Below are 19,989 nucleotides of genomic sequence, written 5' to 3' on the forward strand. Positions count from 1 at the left end.
AAAGACGTCAGTGTCGGTGAGACTGCTCGCTGGGAAATGTATGTTTTCTACACAATTCTCGCATCTTTAGTTTTTTTCTTCATTCTGAAATGGATGAAAAAGAGGAGATATTTCACCGACCTGAAAAGACTTGATGGTAAAACAGTTCTTATAACAGGTAAATGTGTGGGGCAGCACACACCTTTAGTAAGCTTTGTTGTTGATGCAGTGTTAGTGGGGTTTAAGTTTTTAATAGAAGTCAAAATACTAAATAATATTACAATAAAACTTAGATTATTCCAAGCAGGGTTACAGTAATAGATTTCACATAGGACATTTATATATTAGTGCTTATCATTTTTCCTAGGTGGTAATTCAGGTATAGGTAAGGAGACCGCTGTTGCCTTGGCACTGAGAGGCGCCCGTGTCGTCATCGCTTGCAGAGACCCGGACAAGGCCGAGACGGCCGTCAGAGAGATCAAGTTAAAGAGTCACAGTCTGAACGTCCTTCACATGGAGCTGGATCTGGCCAACCTGCGCTCAGTGAGGGAATTCTGTAAGAACTTTCTCCAGAAAGAGAAGAGGCTTGATATCCTGATCAATAATGCAGGTGAGTGTGTCAACCACATTTAGGTCTCTTGATCTATGAAACAATATCAAAAGCAATATATAGAATAGGAACTATTTCCTTTTAATAAATCACATTTGATTGGAGTTGATTAGCTTACACTATTTAGGTTTGTTTTTCCATGTCGGATCCAAAACAAGCAAGCTGCTGATGTGCAGAATCCTGCATAGAAAAGTTTGCAGTGACAGCAGAAGCTTATTGAGACTGTAGACTGATAGTTTTACTTTAAAACTACAGATGCTTCCCAGCACACATTGTCGTAAACATCTGTGTTGTAGCTACACTGTATGGAACCAAAAAAAAAAAAGCAGGATTTTATAGTCACCTGTTTCCTGCCTCACCATCTCATTGTTTTTTGATCTCTTTCTTTCTCTTTGTGCAGGCATGCCCAGCATCCTTGACTGGACGGATGATGGCTTCAGCATGTGTTTTGGCGTCAACCACTTGGGGCACTTCCTTCTAGCCAACCTGCTTCTTCCTCGCCTGAAGGAGTGTGCCCCCAGCCGGGTGGTGACCCTCACATGCTCCACTTACAAATACCAGAAATTGGACTTCCAGGACCTCAATTACAACTTGCTTCCCTTCTTCACCTACTGCCGCAGCAAGCTGGCTAATATCTACTTCAGTCAGGAACTGGCTCGCATCACTGACGGGAAAGGAGTGACTTCATATGCTGTGCACCCTGGTAAAAATCTTTTATCAACAGTTCTCTTTAATTAGTTTTTATTATGTCTTCTTTCTATAATTTGCCTTGAGGTAGAATGGTTAAAAATTATAAAGAGATTTTGTTTTACCCTTCCATCTTTATCCTTCAAGAGGTACATTTTCCTAACAGAGCTTGCAGTTTTACTGTAAAAAAAAACAAAACAAAAAAACCCCTCTCCCCTTCCTTTTTATACAATATTTGGGAAGTCTCTTCTGGTTTTGAAAAGTGAGACCAATGTTGGATGTAGTTAAATCTGCATTGTTTCTCATAGCCAGCAGGGGGCGACTCCTGGTTGCAAAAAGAAGTGCTTAGTCTTTGAGAAAAAACTTTTCACCTTTCTTGATCTATGACTTGAACAATCTGTTGAGGTTTCAAGTGCAAGTTTCACAACTTACTGAATGAAACATGCAGTTGATTTTTTTTAAATTATGGTGTCTTTAGAGTCAGAGAAGGCAATAAAGCAGGGTTTCCTTTGGGATAACCGTTTGGGTCTGCCGTGTTATTAATGAATCACGTTTGACATGAGCATAATCCATGGTTTTTCAGTCAGATCCACCTTTGCTCACGAAACCATTTAGAGAGAATAGCAGTATAGGAGATTATGATTTTTCGTTTTATTTAATTACCTGGATGAGGAAAAAAATGGTACCAAGCATGACAGCTGAAATTAACAGTACCAAACTCTTCCACCGCATCTTGACTGTTTGATCCATTGTAGTGATGTACAGAGGCAAAAATACAAACTTGTGTCATTCAACTATTTAAAGACCTAAAAATTTAATAATTATCCTCATATCTTGGATTTTTATGTTACTCCAGGTTTTGTGCAAAGCAGCTGGACATGCCACTACTCTTTCCTGTTCCGGATGCTGATGCAGGTGATCATGTGGATGTTTTTTGTGCCGTGTGAGATTGGAGCTCAGACTGTCATCTACTGTGCCGTGTCAGATGAAGCTGCCAAACACAGCGGGGGGTACTTCGTCGACTGCCGACCTGCAGTGCTCCGTCCTTTTGCAAAAGATGCAGGTGTGGCCAAAAAGCTGTGGGAGGCCAGTGAGAGACTGGTGAAGCTGGCTTAACTGAGGAATCTGAAGGCACTTTTGAAATGACCCCACCTCTTCTTGTCCTTTTTCTATATTATTTATGCATATTTTGTTATGTTTTTGTGAACATTTTGCTTTGTAAATTCTCTCTTATGTACTTGTGTATTTCAAGTAAAATACTTTATTTTACAAACACAAATTTTTGTGGAAGACTTACTCTGCCTTATTTCTCTTGCAGTTGTACATGAATATTCATTTAATGAATCAGTGACTTCATGGTTTAAACACTTGATTTATAGCATAATTTATGTGGTGATTGTTCAAACAGGACGGGTTATATTTTGATAAAGCAACCACAATAGTATTAGATATCTATCTGTATTAAAGGCTCTTCATAGGGAGGGTTACAGTTTTTAAATTGTTAATGAATCAAATTGCACCCTGGGCTGTTAAGATGTGGTGTCAGTTTTCCTCCAGGGAAGCTAATTTGAGTACTCTCAACTTTGCTGAATGGAGCTCCAGACCATAAAAACACAAACACTGTAAATTAAACAAAGAGATATGTAGCGAGTCGATTGAAAAGGATATTTCAAATATAAGAAGCAAGTGGTGACAACACTGGAGAAAGACGGATGAAGAATGGTGTTTTACTGCTGTGGAACAAGAACAAGCTTGTGCACGCATATAAAGCAGTCTGACCACCTAAACAATATCAAGGCTGATTTACTAACGCTCATTTCTTTCTTATATTTAATTAGCAAAAACTCATCTGAATTTGTGTGGACATCATTTCTCTGTGTTTATATCCACCAGGTAAACCAAAGCTAACACTTCCCTTACAGATTGTCTTAGGGGTAAATTCACCATCAGTTTGTTAACATTTAGAGTTTTTTCATGTCTTGTCTCTTGGTAAAATGTACTTTAAGTTATTTTTTGTTTAGAAGTAGTTTTTATCCATACATGCACTGCATATGAGAAGCTTGGAAGCACTTAGGCCTTAAAACTTTTGGTTGGTTTTTAAAAAGCAAAGAATGCCTATATTCGATCATATATTACCAGGCAATAAACACAGTGACAAGTTAGTGTATGTTAAATTCACTTTTAAAAAAAAGTAATGAGGGGAGCACATAGAAAATCATCCAATTTATACAACTGGGAAATAAATTAGTAACACAAACTAAAGGGAAATACATGAGGAGTCTGTTGTTTATTAAGATGCTGCATACAACAAAGATCAGGATATTAAAGCTGTCAGTACTAAAACTAAAACCAAACATTTTATCAAAATGAATTTGAAATTCACTTTACATTCATTATTTTCATCACAGGTATCTGTGTTGTGACAAAGTAGGTTTTCCACATTTGTTCACAATAAACCAAAAGCCAAAGTCTGATGGGAACATTGCACAGGTTTTCAGCCCCACCTAGTTCTGACAAAAGTACTAGTAAAATCAAAGGACAGAGTGTTTTCCATTAATAATGAATTTCCAATAATCATTTAAGTTAAGAAACACTGTCAGCGCAACAATAACTAAACATATTGACTGTGCCAGCCCTCACTAACAGTGGTTAGCAGATGATCTCACAAAGAGTGATTGTGAGTGCTGGTCTTATATCATCACAGACCTATTACACACAGGTGTCGCCAATGCGTGTAGACACCACGGCTCCGCCCCAAGGTGGAAAAACAGGTACAATGGAAAAACACCAGCACTCACCTGGACCATAACACACTGGGTGGACCACCCAGGCACCCTAACACCAATTGGCTGTCCATCAAGACACTGGATGATCCTCGACCCAAATTAAGGCCATTACTGGTGCCAACTGCAGCCTCATAACCATCAGACGGCATCTGAGACTGAAGGGCTTCAAAAACAAAAAACCTCTTCAAAGGCCTTGTCTCCTTAAACGTCACAGAAATAACCGTTTGGACTTTGCAAGAGAGCATCAAACATGGGACATTGAAAGGTGGAAGAAAGTTTTATTCTCTGATGAGTAAACATTTAACCTTGATGGTCCTGATGGCTTCCAACTTTACTGGCATGACAAGCAGATTCCACCTGAGATGTTTTCTAATCACCACAGTGGACAGGGCGCCATAATGGTCTGGGGTGCTTTTTCCTTCAGTGGAACAATAGGGCTTCAGGACGTGCAGGGGCGTCAAACGGCCGCTGAGGACCTGTTCCCCATCCTCTCGTTATCCCTGTGTGTATTTAAGCCCTGTGTGTTTCTTGGTCTGTGTTGTGATCTCCCTCATGCCATACTGTGTGTTCTGCCACACAGTAATTTGTTTTGTATTTTGTTAGCTTTGCGTGTTTCCAGCAATAAAGTTTTTTTGATGGCAATTTTCACCTCCTGGAGTCTGCACATTTGGTCTCCCCTACCTGCCTGCCGCACACAGTGCATGACAATTGGATCCTTCGGCTCAGTGCTGGTGAAATTTTTGTGGGTCTTCCACTTGACTTTTTTTTGTCTCATAACTCTCATAGTCATTTAAGAAATTCAAAATGACTGTCTTACTTTGTGCCACCTCAGCAGCAATGGCACACTGCGAGAGACCGTACCTATGCAGTTCAACAACCTGACCACATTCAAAAAGGGAACTTTTTTTTTTTTTTTTGCCTTTGCCATTAGAACATCATAACAGTGACCTGAAAGATAATGACAATAAATTCAAATTTTTACATTTAAAGGCATGTGGTCCTAAACTTTGGATCAACTGTAAAACTGCCTGTTTCCGTTTTTTTTTAAATGCCCAAATGTTTTGTCTCACTCCCATTTCTTCTTGTTGTAAGTTGAAGCTCTACTTGAAGCCTTGTTAAGATCCAACCATGTAAAATAATATTTTTTTTGCCATTTTTCAAGTGATCTTAAACTTTTGATTGGGACTGTACATTATTACATGTTATCTGGATGTTGTGTTCAGTTTGACCAGTTTATCAGTCCTGTCTCCTGATATTATGAATCTTAGTATGAGTTTTACTGGAATAATAAATATTATATAAAAAATTCTGGCAACTGGGGAAAAAACTGTCACATGTGTGAAAAGAAATCTTGATTTTCCAGGAAGGAACTTTACACTGAAAGAAATTCTTTGCTGGGAGACAAAGCATCATGTGAGACAGAAAAGCGAGAGAATTAAATGGTCGTGTGTAGTAGTTGTTCTTTGTGGACGATTATGTCATTATAATATATATTACAGTAATATATTGAAATATTAATGTATTAATATAGGATTGTTTGCCCTTTTTTAACTGCTGTGCCATGAATAACATGAATAACGCTATACTTGAATGTCGATCCTTGGTGTACAGAGGTAGGTCGGTGCAGCCTAAACTCAAACCAGAATTTAAACAACGACGCATATTCATGTTGGTTCAGCTAAATATTTTTTCTGAAGCATCAGAGGAAGTTTGGTGGTGTATTCAAAATCTGTAACACAGAAATGGCGCCATCTAGTGGGAATATAGCAAGTCCGTTACTATCAGCTCCGCCCACAACAGAGTAAATGAAACTGAAATGAGTTTCGATACACTGGAGGCGCCATTACATTAAAACCTGCGCTCTGTACCGAAGAGCACAATTTGGCGACATTATCAGGCAAAGAGGTCGTATTTCGGTGAGTCATAAAAAAAATTACGAAATGGCGGAGAAAGTCGCACTTTTTGAAAATTTCCTGAGCTGCCATGTGTGTTCAGAGACTTTCAGAGATCCTGTGTCTCTGAGCTGCGGCCACAGCTTTTGTTCAAGCTGCCTGCAGAAATTCTGGGAACAAACTAAAAACAAAAACTGTCCCATTTGTAAAAGAAAATCTTCAAGAGATGAACCATCCATGATCTTTGCTCTCAAAGAACTTGCTGACTCCTTTGCTAAGAGGCAGAGTGAGAGCTCACCTGAGACAGAAAACGAGAAGGAGGAAGAAAAGGAGGAGGTGGTGTGTGATAAACATCCAGACGTCCCTTACTGGTACTGTGAGGATGAAGACAGAGCTGTGTGTCCTGTGTGTGAGTTTTCTCTCCACCAGAGTCACAAAGTGGTTCCTGTAGAAGAAGCAGTCAGTGACCTGAAGGAGCAGCTGAAATCTGACTTAAAGTCTCTGCAGGACAAGAGGAACAAATACAAACAAGTGGAGGAAACATACAATGAAATGAGGGAACACATGAAGAAGCAGCTGTTGTCCACAGAGAGGCAGATCAGAGCAGAGTTCAACAAGCTCCAGCAGTTCCTGAAAGAGGAAGAGGAGTCCAGACTGGCAGCTCTGAGGGAGGAAGAGGAGCAGAAGGGGAGGACTATCAGCAGAGAGATGAAGATGATTGAGGAGCAGATCTCCTCTCTGTCAGACAGCATCTCTGCTGTTGAAGAAGAGCTGCAGAAACACAGCGTGCCATTCCTCAGCAGTTATAAAGACACTCAGAGCAGAGCCCAGAGCTCAGTGTCAGATCCACAGCTGGTCTCAGGAGCACTGATAGATGTGGCCAAACACCTGGGCAACCTGTCCTTCAGAGTGTGGGAGAAGATGAAGGAGAAGGTCCACTTCAGTCCTGTCATTCTGGACCCAAACACTGCAAGTGGCTGTCTCTATCTGTCTGATGATCTGACCAGTGTGAGACAAGGAGACACAAAGCAGCAGCTTCCTGATAATCCAGAGAGAAACACTTATTACATAACTGTTTTTGGTTATGAGAGTTTCAGCTCAGGGAAACACAGCTGGGAGGTGGAGGTGGGAGACCATAGCTATTTTGTAGGTTTAGCTAAAGAGTCACTTGACAGGAAGGGGATGTCTTTTGGCTCACCAGAATATGGAGTCTGGTGTTTAACACATCACAGTGGGGAGTACACCAATGGTGCTGGTCAGACTGTGACAGTGAAGAAGAGTCTCCAGAGGATCAGAGTCCAGCTGGACTATGACAGGGGGGAGGTGTCCTTCTATGACCCTGAAGACATGACTCACATCTACACTCACAGAGACACTTTCACTGAGAAACTCTTCCCATATTTTAACGTGGGGGGAAAAGGAGATGCCAAAACCTCTGATATCAAAATTTGTCCAACTAACATTTCATTGTAAAGTTGAGGGGAGTGTTTCTGTTTTGGTTTGATATTTAACTTGTGGTGATTATTATATCTGTTTATTTTGTAAACTGTTGGTAAATGTTGGTTAGATTTATTTTTAAAATCTAAACAAGATTTTCAAAAAGGATGGAATAATGCCACAAATCATGAATGTAATTCTTAATTATCCAAGAAGGGAAATACCAAGTTCAAACAAATTGGTTTCATGAAGAAGAAAGCTGTTGAAAACCTTCATCTTACTTTGTTTTGTTTCTGACATTTAACATTTATTGATACTTTTGATTAAAATACATGCAATCTATTATGAAGAATGAACCAACCATTAACAGTGATTTAATGGTTCATTAAACTTCATGCCAAAATATAAAGACCCTCAAGAAGAGATGAGAAACAAACTCACTGACATCTGTCAGTCTGGAAGGAGTTCTAAAGCCAATTATGAGACCTTGGGACCCCAGTGAACCACGCTGTGAGCCAATATCCACAAATGGAGAAAACCTACAACAGTGGTGAACTTTCCCAGTCGTGGCCAGCCTACCAAAATCACTCCAGGAGATCACAAAAGAATCCAGAACAAAGAATTGCAGACTCCACTTACCTCAGTTAATATCAGAGTTCATGATTCAACAATAAGAAAGAGACTGGGTTAAAAAATGGCATCTATAGGAGACTTCCAAAGTGAAAACTACTGCTGACCAAAACAAACACAAAAGCTCATCTCACATTTCCCAAAATACATCTTGCTGTGTGTTTTTAAGAAAAAAGTCTGTTGACTGATGAGATAAAAGTTGAACTTCTTGGAAGGTTCACATTCCTTTGTATCTGCCATAAAATTAACGGCACTTCATAAAGCATATATCATATTAAGAGTCATAGAGGGATAGAGGGTACTTTTCTGCTTCAGGATCTGGACAACTTGCTGTAATTAGTATGAATTTAGTTATCTACTATTTAAATCCTGGAAATTCAGAATCCCGAAGGAAAATGTCCGGCCATCAGTGCTCTGAAATTTAAATTCACTTGGATTATGCAGAAGGATACAAAACAAGCAAGTCCACCTTTAAATGATGCAAATAATAAATGAATAAGTGAATAAAAGGAAGGTTTTGGAGTATCCTAGTCAGAGTGCAGAAATAAATCAGACTGAGCTGGTTTGTGATGACCTTAAACAGATCATTCATGCATGAAAACCCTCCAGTGTGGCTAAATTAAAATCATTTAGTTCAATTCAATTTCAAGCCAGCTGTAACATAATGGGGGGCTCATTTCAAGACAGCTTTTAGGTGAGTTAACTGTTGTAGCCCTGGAGCTTTGGACTTTTGCTGCTGATGTTTTGGCCAGGTTAGTTATTCAGAGCTCACTGTCAAATCATTCAGTTAGGGAAAATAAATTTTTACAATTTTAAATACAAGATAATGTGCTACTGTGTAAATGGACCAAATACTAATTCATCTGTTGTCTGTTTAATACGTATATCAGTACTGGCTGTACTGCATTCTGTATATATTTATTTGGTTTTGTTAGTACAATCAAAATCTTTTTTGTTTTGTGGGATTCATTAAAGGTATTTGTGCTATTTCATCTGAATGTAAGCTGTTTTGTTTTATTCCAAGCTTAAAAAAACTTGACTGACTGGCTGGTCTGTTTGATCTGACACCAAAGTTATTGTGCAGTTACATGTTGCGCAGCATTAACATGCAGGGTCAGTGAAACAGCAGCGAATGTGTCTCATCTCCTCTCAGCTATGTACATAAGAAACCCATAGAACAGCATGCAAAATAATGATCCTCATAACCACAAAGAATAAAATGAGATGCTAAATATTTAATGTATTTTTTTCATTCTCCAAATTTGTAAAATAGATCCACAAAATGAATTTCAACAAAAAGTCTTTAATGTAAACAATATTTGTACTGATTTTCACAATATAGTCCTGCATATACTAAAAAAAGCGCTTGAGGTTGTTTGGGGGATTTTAGCATTTACTCCTCACATTTCAGTCAGGATGTTATTAAGCTGCTACTACATTTCTGTACTACTGTACAGACATGAACAAACAGCAATATAGTAAAATCGCCACCACCATACAAACATTCATTGTAAAAAATGAATCAAAATAAAGTCATAAACCACAGTGAAGTACATGAGAAATCCCTGGTTCTCTTACAATACACAATGTAATACATGTTGAGATCAAAGCTGCAGGAGGACAATAAAAGCTGTGAAGCAAAGTCCAAAGAAAGAACCATAAACCAAAGTCAAAGGGGAGATTTATGACAGAAATGAAGCTCATGTTTGACAGTGAGCTTGAAAAACACAAATGGCTTATGAAGTAAAAATAATTTGATCAAATGATAGCAAGAAAAATCTCCAGGGTTTGAAGTCCATGATACATGTTTCAGCTGCATCCTGTTCTGCCTAAAGGTAATATAAGACAGCAGAATCCAGCTAATAACTAACTGATAAAAAATCCACATGAAATCTGAGTATCAAGTAGAGTATTTTGAAACCAATGCAGGGCTTGGCATCTGTTACTGAACTGTGTTTCCTTGGCAGAGAGTTCAAGGCAAGGTTTCATTTGAAAAAAGAGAATCGCTGATCGCTGATTTTCTCAGTCAATAAATGTTTTTTTGATGTTTTTGTGTTTCTCTTTAAAAATTCTGGGCAAATCTAGAGTTGGTGGAAACAAACATGGAAATGTAATGTATCTGATGAACAGTGCTCAAGCTCTATATCCGTTTTCTAATAATAATTTAAAAAATTAGGGCTCTTCAGCCACACATGCACTGAAAGGCATCAGGTTACATTTAAGTGTAATCAGTTAATGAGTACTAATACTGGAGTTAGCAATGGAATCCAACAGATTAGAAAAAATGTAATAAAATCTGACTTTCACAAATATTTGTTTTCTGTGGTTTTTAAAATCTCAGAACATCCATCCGTTTTCTTCCATTTATCCATGTGGGCGGATGGTGGGGACTGCTGCCTATCTGAGCTGTTATGGGACGAGAGACTCTGGACATGGAGAATATGCAAATACCATACAGAGAGGTCCATGCTGGTGGGGTTAAATCCAAGTGGAAGCTAATCAACCTTTATTTTTTTTTAATCTTTTATTTTTTTAATGATAAGTGATTTTCTGCTGATTAACCATCTAGAATCTAGATGGACGTCTGTTATAACGATTCAGTACTAACATTACTTTAGTAATCCTTAAACATTTGTTTGGTTGGAGCTGCTGTTTCTTTAAACTCTCACTTCATATGTCAGATGGGAAAAAACTGAGAAGCCTGGCTCCAGTTTGATGTGTCTGTGAACATAAAAGGACAAATATCAATTGAAAACAGGGCTCAGACCTGCATTTAAAGAAACACTTCCATTATTTTCATATTTGGAGGCAAAAGATACAAAAACTGCTAACTTTAAAATCTGTTTTAAAAATAAAAATATTTGTTTTTAAAAATAAAAGTAAGTTTAAAAAAAGTTTGTACATTGAAATTTGGCCTTTTTTGGAACTGAGCCTATACAATGACTTATTGCAAAAAAATAAAATAAAATCATAAACCACAGGGAAGTATGAAGAACTCCTTTGTCTATAAGAATACACAAGGTAATAACTGTTGACATCAAGGCTGCAACAGGAGGACAATAAAAGCTGTGAAGCAACATCCAAAGAAAGAGCTGCAATCTAAAATAAAAGAGGAGATTTATAATGTAAACAAATGTTTGACATTTGCTTGGAAAACACAAACTTAAACTAAAAAAGTAATAATTTTATCCCCAAAATAAGATCCTCGAGAGTTTTGAGTCAGTAGGTTAGTTTATGGTTGTTTCGGGACAGATCCCATTCTCCATAAGGGTAGTAAAAGCTAGCACAATGCAGTTAATAATCAACCAATGAATGATTTAGATGAAATTTGAAGAGACTGTTGAAACCAAGTAGTCATTACAGGGTTTGGTGTCTGTTACCAGTCTGTACTTACTTGGTGGACAGTAGGAGGAAAACTGCGAGGAATTTTGATTTGGTGAGTTTCTCATTTGAAAACAGAGAAAATGCAGAAAAAGACTTATTTTCTTTTGCACTTTAATCCACTTTGTGTTCTTAGATTTTCAAAGATGCTGTGTCTCTGATCTGTAACCACAGATTCTATTCAAGCTGCCCGCAACAATTTTGAGAACAAGTCAAAAACAAAATCTGTCCTATTTGTAAAAGGAGACCCTCAAACCACATGGAAGATCAAATGCACTCTCTTACCCATCTGGCCAACTTTGATCAGAATGAAGTGGCTGATAAGTATGATGGGATAAATACAGCTCGATTATCTGAGACAGTAAAAGAAAAGAAGATGGTGGAAATGTCTTGCAATCAACACCAAAAAGAATCTAAACTGTTCTGTGTGGACGAGCAGAGAGCTGTGTGTCCTGTGTGTGAGTTTTCTCTCCACCAGAGTCACAAAGTGGTTCCTGTAGAAGAAGCAGTCAGTGACCTGAAGGAGCAGCTGAAATCTGACTTAAAGTCTCTGCAGGACAAGAGGAACAAATACAAACAAGTGGAGGAAACATACAATGAAGTGAGGGAACACATGAAGAAGCAGCTGTTGTCCACAGAGAGGCAGATCAGAGCAGAGTTCAACAAGCTCCAGCAGTTCCTGAAAGAGGAAGAGGAGTCCAGACTGGCAGCTCTGAGGGAGGAAGAGGAGCAGAAGGGGAGGACTATCAGCAGAGAGATGAAGATGATTGAGGAGCAGATCTCCTCTCTGTCAGACAGCATCTCTGCTGTTGAAGAAGAGCTGCAGAAACACAGCGTGCCATTCCTCAGCAGTTATAAAGACACTCAGAGCAGAGCCAGAGCCCAGAGCTCAGTGTCAGATCCACAGCTGGTCTCAGGAGCACTGATAGATGTGGCCAAACACCTGGGCAACCTGTCCTTCAGAGTGTGGGAGAAGATGAAGGAGAAGGTCCACTTCAGTCCTGTCATTCTGGACCCAAACACTGCAAACTGCTGTCTCTGTTTGTCTGATGATATGACCAGTGTGAGACTTGGAGACACAAAGCAGCAACTTCCTAATAATCCAGAGCGAAACACTTATTACATAACTGTTTTTGGTTATGAAAGTTTCAGCTCAGGGAAACACAGCTGGGAGGTGGAGGTGGGAGACCATCCTAGCTATTTTGTAGGTTTAGCTAAAGAGTCACTTGACAGGAAGGGGATGTCTTTTGGCTCACCAGACTGTGGATTCTGGTGTTTATTGTATTGTAGTGGAAAATACTTTAACCGTGACGGTCAGACTCTCACACTGAAGAAGAGTCTCCAGAGGATCAGAGTCCAGCTGGACTATGACAGGGGGGAGGTGTCCTTCTATGACCCTGAAGACATGACTCTGATCTGCACCCACAGAGACACTTTCACTGAGAAACTCTTCCCATATTTCAGTTTTGGAGGGGATGGAAGTCGAAAAACATCTGATATCAAAATCTGTCAGACTGAGATTTGATTGAAAACTTGGAGGTCTAAAATTATTATACATTATAATATTTTATATTAAATGGACTCATGAATGTAGTTTGTGGTTTTTGAGACTATGCAATATTATTTAACAGTTGGTTTCAAATATCATCCCCTTAATATGAGATTGATAACAATGATCCTGGACGCTGATATCAATGTCACTTTCTTTGATTTTGGTATTTGCCCCTCTCTGTTTAAAATCTCTTAATTTTTCATCAAATTATTTTTAAACATTTAAATATTTCCAAAGATATGATGATTAAGATAAATATCTGTAACTAAGATGATATTTTTTGATATTTTGATATCATTTATCATTTAACAAGTCAGTGTCTCCCAATTATAGCAGCGCTTTAACAGAACACTAAAATGAACACTAAAATATTTTTTTATTAGACTCTAATCTCTGTTTTAAAGCATTCGGGAAATTGTGTTATTTTTTCTTGTTATTGCAACAACGCACTATGTGTTACTGTGCAAAACGAATCCAATTGTGGACTTTAATGCAAAATTTATTCTGCTGTACATCAGTGCAGATTACTGTCTCAAAATCTTCTGTATATTTTTCTGTTTTCTTCATACAAAAACAATCTGGATCTCTATTTGTCTCTGTTTTAATACAACATAAATGTAACACTGGGACAGAGTTACCTAACTGTGGATGCACATTTTGGTTGGAGCTGCTGTTTGTCCCAGTGTGTTTCTGGAAACTCCCACTTCATATTCCAGATGTGAAACAACACATCAGCACATTCAGGATTTTGTTGTGTTAACTGTGGATTTCCTGTTTTTTTTTTGTAAATGCAGGTATTGCAAATATGATCAAATGTCAAAATCATGAGTTTATTGATCTCTTGAGTTTTCTATCAATAAAACATATAAACTCCTGGGTATAGTCTGATATTTCTTCAAAAACAGAATTTCATACTGAATTATAATTTGATAAATAACACCACAATAATCAGAAAAAACAGAGACATAGAGGAAGAAAACTAAAGTGATAAAAAGAGAAAAGGGAAACTAGAAAAAGTCACCTGAACAGAAATGATGGAGTAAGTTTGGAAAGACACCCTGTGAAGAGCGGACGTCTCAGTGATGTCCGTGCGGCTCAGGCAGTGACTGGAGATAGCAGACAGCAGACGTTTAGAGTTCAGTGATGCTTCATCTGACTAAATGACAGGAAGGCAGCGGAGTTCATGCTCAAATTAAGAGGACAACACTTCATGTAGTTTATGTGTATGACTGGACAGGTAGTCAGTATTTATTAATTCGAGCCCCTTGAAATTTGAATTTTGCTCATTTGTGCAGAGAAGAAAACGCTGACTTCAGCCTAAAACCGCAGGCCTTTAAAGTAAATATCATTTTGTCATCCTGGGAAAGAGTGGTGTTTTAAATGTTGTCTTATTTTGAATGTGTAGCTGTATTTTATTATTTTTAATCTTTTAATAATGTGAAGGGTGGTACTCTTGCAGTTTTATTGCATGCTTTTATTGTGACATTTGTTGACTTGTTTCCGGGAGACTCCCCACCTCCCCTATCACACACCTGTGAGAGTTCATGCCCTGGAAGGATTGCGCGTTTGACAAATCACAGTTCGCATTCGCGCCACAAACAGACCAATAAGAGTGCCTGGCGGCGGTCCAACTGGAGACGAAAACGGAAAGAAACACCGTCGGCGAAGAGTGAAGAGGTGACGCGATAGTATCGCGTCATACATCGTTGGACGGCGAGATACTAGTCACGCGTGTCAAGTACAGTTAAGAGCTCTGCCCATTCGGGCTCACCGGAGCGAGGTAGTGTAGAGGACGTGTGAGGACGCTGCCAGCTTTTGGATTTTAATAGATCTTTGTTGGACTTTTAGCGGTTCTAATTGATCGGCTGAGGCGATTGAAACTTTTTAGTTTCATTGTTTTAACATATTTAAATTTGTTGTCCCTGGTAAGGATTGTTTTATTGCTTGTTTTATGTGGTAAATAAATTGTATTTTAGCAACAGTTTTATTTCTCTACTACCTTGGCTCCCTCACTGAGTTCCTCTTCTGATAGAACCACTTGACAATTTTACCAAATGCATGCATTGTATTTAATCATTTTAGCATCATATAGTGAAATCAAAATGTTTCTGTTAATAGTGTTTAATGTGCTCTTTTGTTTACGTCTGACTGTATCGAGCAAAGATGCTGAAATAAACAACAGACTCACAGTTTAAGTCTCCATTTCTCTTCAGGAGCTACCAGTATTTTGTAGTCTGGTTGACAACATAGCAACTACACCATCTAGTGGGAACAAAGTCAAATACCAGGTTCAGTGTAGTTACCTGCTCCACCTCTGCGTAAATGAAACTAAGAGACACGTTTTGCCGTTCAGAGCGAAGACGCCATTACATTAGTACATTCTGTACTGAACAAGACAAATTACCTGGAATACTAGTCAGCGGCTGTATTTTGGTAAGTTTGAATATTTAAGAACATCTGCAAACCAGCTGAGATGGCTGAGGAACTCTTGGAAAATTACATGAGCTGCTATGTGTGTTCAGAGACTTTCAGAGATCCTGTGTCTCTGGGCTGCAGCCACAGCTTCTGTTCAAGCTGCCTGCAGAAATTCTGGGAACAAACTAAAAACACAAACTGTCCCATTTGTAAAAGAAAATCTTCAAAGGCTCATCCACTTGTAAACTTTGCTCTGAAAGAACTTGCTGATTCATTTGCTGAGAAACAAAAATCTGGATTATCTGAGACAGAAAAAGGCAAAAATGAATTATTGGTGGCATGTGGAAAACATCAAGATGAGGCCAAACTGTTCTGTGTGGATGAGCAGAGAGTTGTGTGTCCTGTGTGTGAGTTTTCTCTCCACCAGAGTCACAAAGTGGTTCCTGTAGAAGAAGCAGTCAGTGACCTGAAGGAGCAGCTGAAATCTGACTTAAAGTCTCTGCAGGACAAGAGGAACAAATACAAACAAGTGGAGGAAACTTACAATAAAATTGGGGAACACATGAAGAAGCAGCTGTTGTCCACAGAGAGGCAGAGCAGAGCAGAGTTCAAGAAGCTCCAGCAGTTCCTGAAAGAGGAAGAGGAGTCCAGACTGGCAGCTCTGAGGGAGGAAGAGGAGCAGAAGGGGAGGACTATCAGCAGAGAGATGAAGATGATTGAGGAGCAGATCTCCTCTCTGTCAGACAGCATCTCTGCTGTTGAAGAAGAGCTGCAGAAACACAGCGTGCCATTCCTCAGCAGTTATAAAGACACTCAGAGCAGAGCCCAGAGCTCAGTGTCAGATCCACAGCTGGTCTCAGGAGCACTGATAGATGTGGCCAAACACCTGGGCAACCTGTCCTTCAGAGTGTGGGAGAAGATGAAGGAGAAGGTCCACTTCAGTCCTGTCATTCTGGACCCAAACACTGCAAACTGCTGTCTCTATCTGTCTGATGATCTGACCAGTGTGAGGCGTGGAGACACAAAGCAGCAACTTCCTGATAATCCAGAGAGATACACCAAGTATTGTACTCTTTTTGGCTATGAGGGCTTCAGCTCAGGGAAACATAGCTGGGAGGTGGAGGTGGGAGACCATCCTGACTGGATTGTAGGTTTAATTAAAGAGTCAGCTGATAAGAATGAACCTTGTGCATCACCAGAATTCGGAATCTGGTGTTTAGAGTGTCAAACTGGAGAATACACTAATGGTGATGGTCAGACTGTGACAGTGAAGAAGAGTCTCCAGAGGATCAGAGTCCAGCTGGATTATGGCAGGGGCGAGGTGTCCTTCTATGACCCTGAAGACATGACTCACATCTACACTCACAGACACACTTTCACTGAGAAACTCTTCCCATATTTCAGTGTTGGAAAGGCAGGAGACGCCAAAACGTCTGATATCAAAATCTGTCAGACTGATATTTTATTGAAAACAACGATGAGGTCGACGTGATTCTTTTTTCCTAGTCCTTAAGAACTTTTTTGACAGTTTTATTAATAATGTTTTTAAATACCGTATATCCCATAAGGATAAATTGAAATGTCAATGTACAATATGTATAAGACATATTATCTGAATATTAGACTGATTATTTTTAAGAGAACTGTTTTAATTGTTTCAAAGTTCTTAGAGTTCATTTATTTTAGTTTCCAGCCTGGGTTTGCTCATTTCAGTTAAGTTTTTGTTTTAAAATTGTTTCTATTTCTATTTCTTTTTTTTTCTTTCTTTTTTTATTAGTTTCAGTATTTTTGTATGGAGGGCATATCTCAGAGGCAGGAGGCCCAGTATTTCTGTTCTTAATAAGTCTAGATTTTTTTTTTTTTTAATTAAACAGTTTTTTTCCTTTTCTCGTGTAGTTTTTAATTTGTTTGTAGTAACCTTGATAATAACCTTGACCTTTTTTTTTCTCTTTTCTTTTGTGAATAAACCAACAGAAAACAGTTTAAAAAAAGACACCTAAGATGAGCATATGAGCAGATCTGTAATTTTTGCCACATGATCATTGCAATCGTTGCAATTATCCATCTTCAGGTTAATCTTGTTATCCTTTTTTATTTTTTTAATATATATATTAATATATTATTATAATATATTAATATTTGGTGCTTTTTTTCCTGTTGTTTTTCTGTCAGTAAAATACATGAAGTTAGAGAAACACGTGAAGCACGTAAGAGAACAGAGCAATAATCAGAAGAATCAGAGAACTAGAGGATTAATATTATTATACAGAAGAAACCCAAAGTGACAAAAAGAGACAAAGGGAAAGTAGAAAGAGCCAACTGCAGAGAAATGATGGAACAAGGTTGGAAACAGAGAGAGTGGGGAAAGAGTGAAAGACACCCTATGAAGAGAAGCCGGCTCAGTGTTGTCAGTGCAGCTCAGTCAGTGACTGTAAAAAGAAGATGGCAGAAGTTCAGTGTGGCTCCAGCTCATCTCAGTGATGCTTCATCTGACTAAATAACAGGAAGGCAGCAGAGCTCACAGTGGCCTCAAGAGGAGGACACTTCATGTAGTTTATATGCAGGGCTGCACAATGAATCACTGTTCCTTATTTCACCTTTGATAATTCTTACAGATGATGATTTATTAGAGACATCAGTGTCATTTCAGTCCTAACTGTGCAGCTCTGATCAATAATCTGAATAGAAACTGGTTCTTCTTCTACACTGATGAACTGCTGATGTCTCTGACTGGATTGTCTGTTTGATCTAAAGTTATTCTGCAGCTACATTAGAAGCATCAAGCTGCCTCAGTGTGCGTTTGTGCTTTATTTTGTGTGACAGCGCCCCCTGCTGGAGCATCTTTACTCTTTGAAGCAGCAGTGACTCTTGGTGCTGACGGTCACTCAGCTATGTACAAAAGGCAGCCAGTCTGCACTGGCAACACAGAGCCCCATAGAGAAGCATGCCAAATAATCATCATCACATCATCATCATAACTGTCAACTTCCTCATAGTCATCCTCAGTTCTATAATCTATATATAATATTCCTTATCATTATAATCATCTTCATTATATCATCTGGAGACAAAAATAGTTATATGCACTTAAAGAGCTGAGAAAATAGAGAAAGGTCGAGTATACCAGCATTCAGTGAAAAAAAATGAACCCAAATAAAAAGAAAAATACAAGTAAAAGCAATGACTGTTTTTTTAGAGCAGGGTGAAACTGGTTTATGGGACGAGACATGAGTGCAGTACAACATGTCAGCTGCTCACAGTGAAAAAAACTAAAAACCTTTACTTAACAAAATTTTCACCATCCCAACAAGTTACAAGGTGACAAATATTCTGCCTTATTATTTCTAAATAAAAGTTAAATAAAGTACACTGTAAACTGTTCATGATCCTTATTTAGATCACAGCAAATTTAAAGACAGCTTTTAAAAAAAAATAAAGTCTCTTTATAATTATGTGATTAAGTTTTATAACACAGATACATTATGCCTAGAAAAGAAAATGTAATTCATAGGATTTGGTGTTTAGATCATTGAATTGGAAAATACACAGTTGTTGTTGGTCAGACTGTGACAGTGAAGAAGAGTCTCCAGAGGATCAGAGTCCAGCTGAACTATGACAGGGGCGAGGTGTCCTTCTATGACCCTGAAGACATGACTCTGATCTGCACTCACAGAGACACTTTGACTGAGAAACATTTTGCATATTATTTTATTGAAGAGACAGAATATGTCAAATCATCTGATTTCAAAATCTGTCACGCTTATATTTCATTGAAAACATCAATGAGGACAAAGTGATTTTTTAACCATCTGTGCGTTTTTTTTCCCTCTTTTTCCTAGTCTTTTTAAGGAATTATTTGACATTTTGTTTAGACAATTTTTAAATACAGTATATCCCCTAAGAATAAAATACTGTCATGAACCGAGGTTCAGTGCACAAGCTGGACCCAAAAGCAGAGCCAACACACACAGGAGTACGAGAAAATAAACTTTATTTCAACTGAATATGTCCCGGGAGGGTAGAAGGAAAACACGCGTGAAACTAGAGAAACCAAGGGACCGGGAGAGAAGTCGCGCAGGAACGCCGAAAACGGGACTGTGGGAGGCTGCAACAGAAAAAGGAAAAGAATTATTGGGGCGCGGGGAAATAGCAGCATACGTGGGGGAGAGTATGAGTCTTACAGTGAAAGGGGGGCCGTGGGAGCCGGAGGGAGGGGTGAGGGTCCGCGGGGGAGCTCCAGGAAAGTCGAGGTGACGAGTACTGAACTCCAAACTCCAGACGGGCAGGTGGACAGACAGGTGGCTCAAAAAACACGCCGAGCTGTTATCTGAGTGCACAGGACAGAGTTAGCGCTCGTTCAGACAAATCAGAGTTTTCACAATCGCTTTCCCGCAGGTGTACGTCACCGCTGTGAGACGACTAACGGACTGGCGTGGAGCAGAAGGCTGGGCTGGATCAAATAGTCCACCTGATGATCGCCTGGGATGGGATTCAGGTGTGGAGTTAACAGCCACGCCCGGGGGCGTGGGCATCCCATCAGCTCCTCGGACGCCGGGCCGCGGACCATGACATGTACAGTTTATATTATACATATAAAACCAAAGAAGAGTCTTATTTGAA

At 39.0% G+C, this 19,989-nt stretch overlaps 3 protein-coding genes and 1 pseudogene across 3 annotated transcripts; all 4 read left to right on the forward strand.

Annotated features, from left to right (window-relative positions):
- The first annotated feature begins 36 nt into the window (after window positions 1-36).
- Window positions 37-2,455, forward strand: LOC146621694 (retinol dehydrogenase 14). The gene is made up of 4 exons (XM_085367502.1): window positions 37-157; window positions 347-589; window positions 990-1,292; window positions 2,133-2,455. Exons 1-4 carry the CDS (start codon window positions 37-39, stop codon window positions 2,390-2,392), a joined length of 927 nt encoding a protein of 308 aa, XP_085223628.1. The 3' UTR covers window positions 2,393-2,455.
- A 3,547-nt stretch (window positions 2,456-6,002) lies between these two features.
- Window positions 6,003-7,427, forward strand: LOC146621695 (E3 ubiquitin-protein ligase TRIM35-like). Its single transcript, XM_085368723.1, has one exon. The coding sequence runs from the start codon at window positions 6,003-6,005 to the stop codon at window positions 7,425-7,427; it is 1,425 nt and encodes a 474-aa protein (XP_085224849.1).
- A 2,974-nt stretch (window positions 7,428-10,401) lies between these two features.
- On the forward strand, window positions 10,402-12,927 carry LOC146621696 (zinc-binding protein A33-like; annotated as a pseudogene).
- Window positions 12,928-15,427: 2,500 nt separating this feature from the next.
- LOC146621697 (E3 ubiquitin-protein ligase TRIM35-like) lies at window positions 15,428-16,861 on the forward strand. Its single transcript, XM_085368568.1, has one exon. The coding sequence runs from the start codon at window positions 15,428-15,430 to the stop codon at window positions 16,859-16,861; it is 1,434 nt and encodes a 477-aa protein (XP_085224694.1).
- Window positions 16,862-19,989: the final 3,128 nt, after the last annotated feature.

Source organism: Diplotaxodon limnothrissa, linkage group LG12, assembly GCF_057381915.1.
Source record: "Diplotaxodon limnothrissa isolate DT_005_m linkage group LG12, D_limnothrissa_male_GT1.1, whole genome shotgun sequence".
Classification (NCBI taxonomy): domain Eukaryota; kingdom Metazoa; phylum Chordata; class Actinopteri; order Cichliformes; family Cichlidae; genus Diplotaxodon; species Diplotaxodon limnothrissa.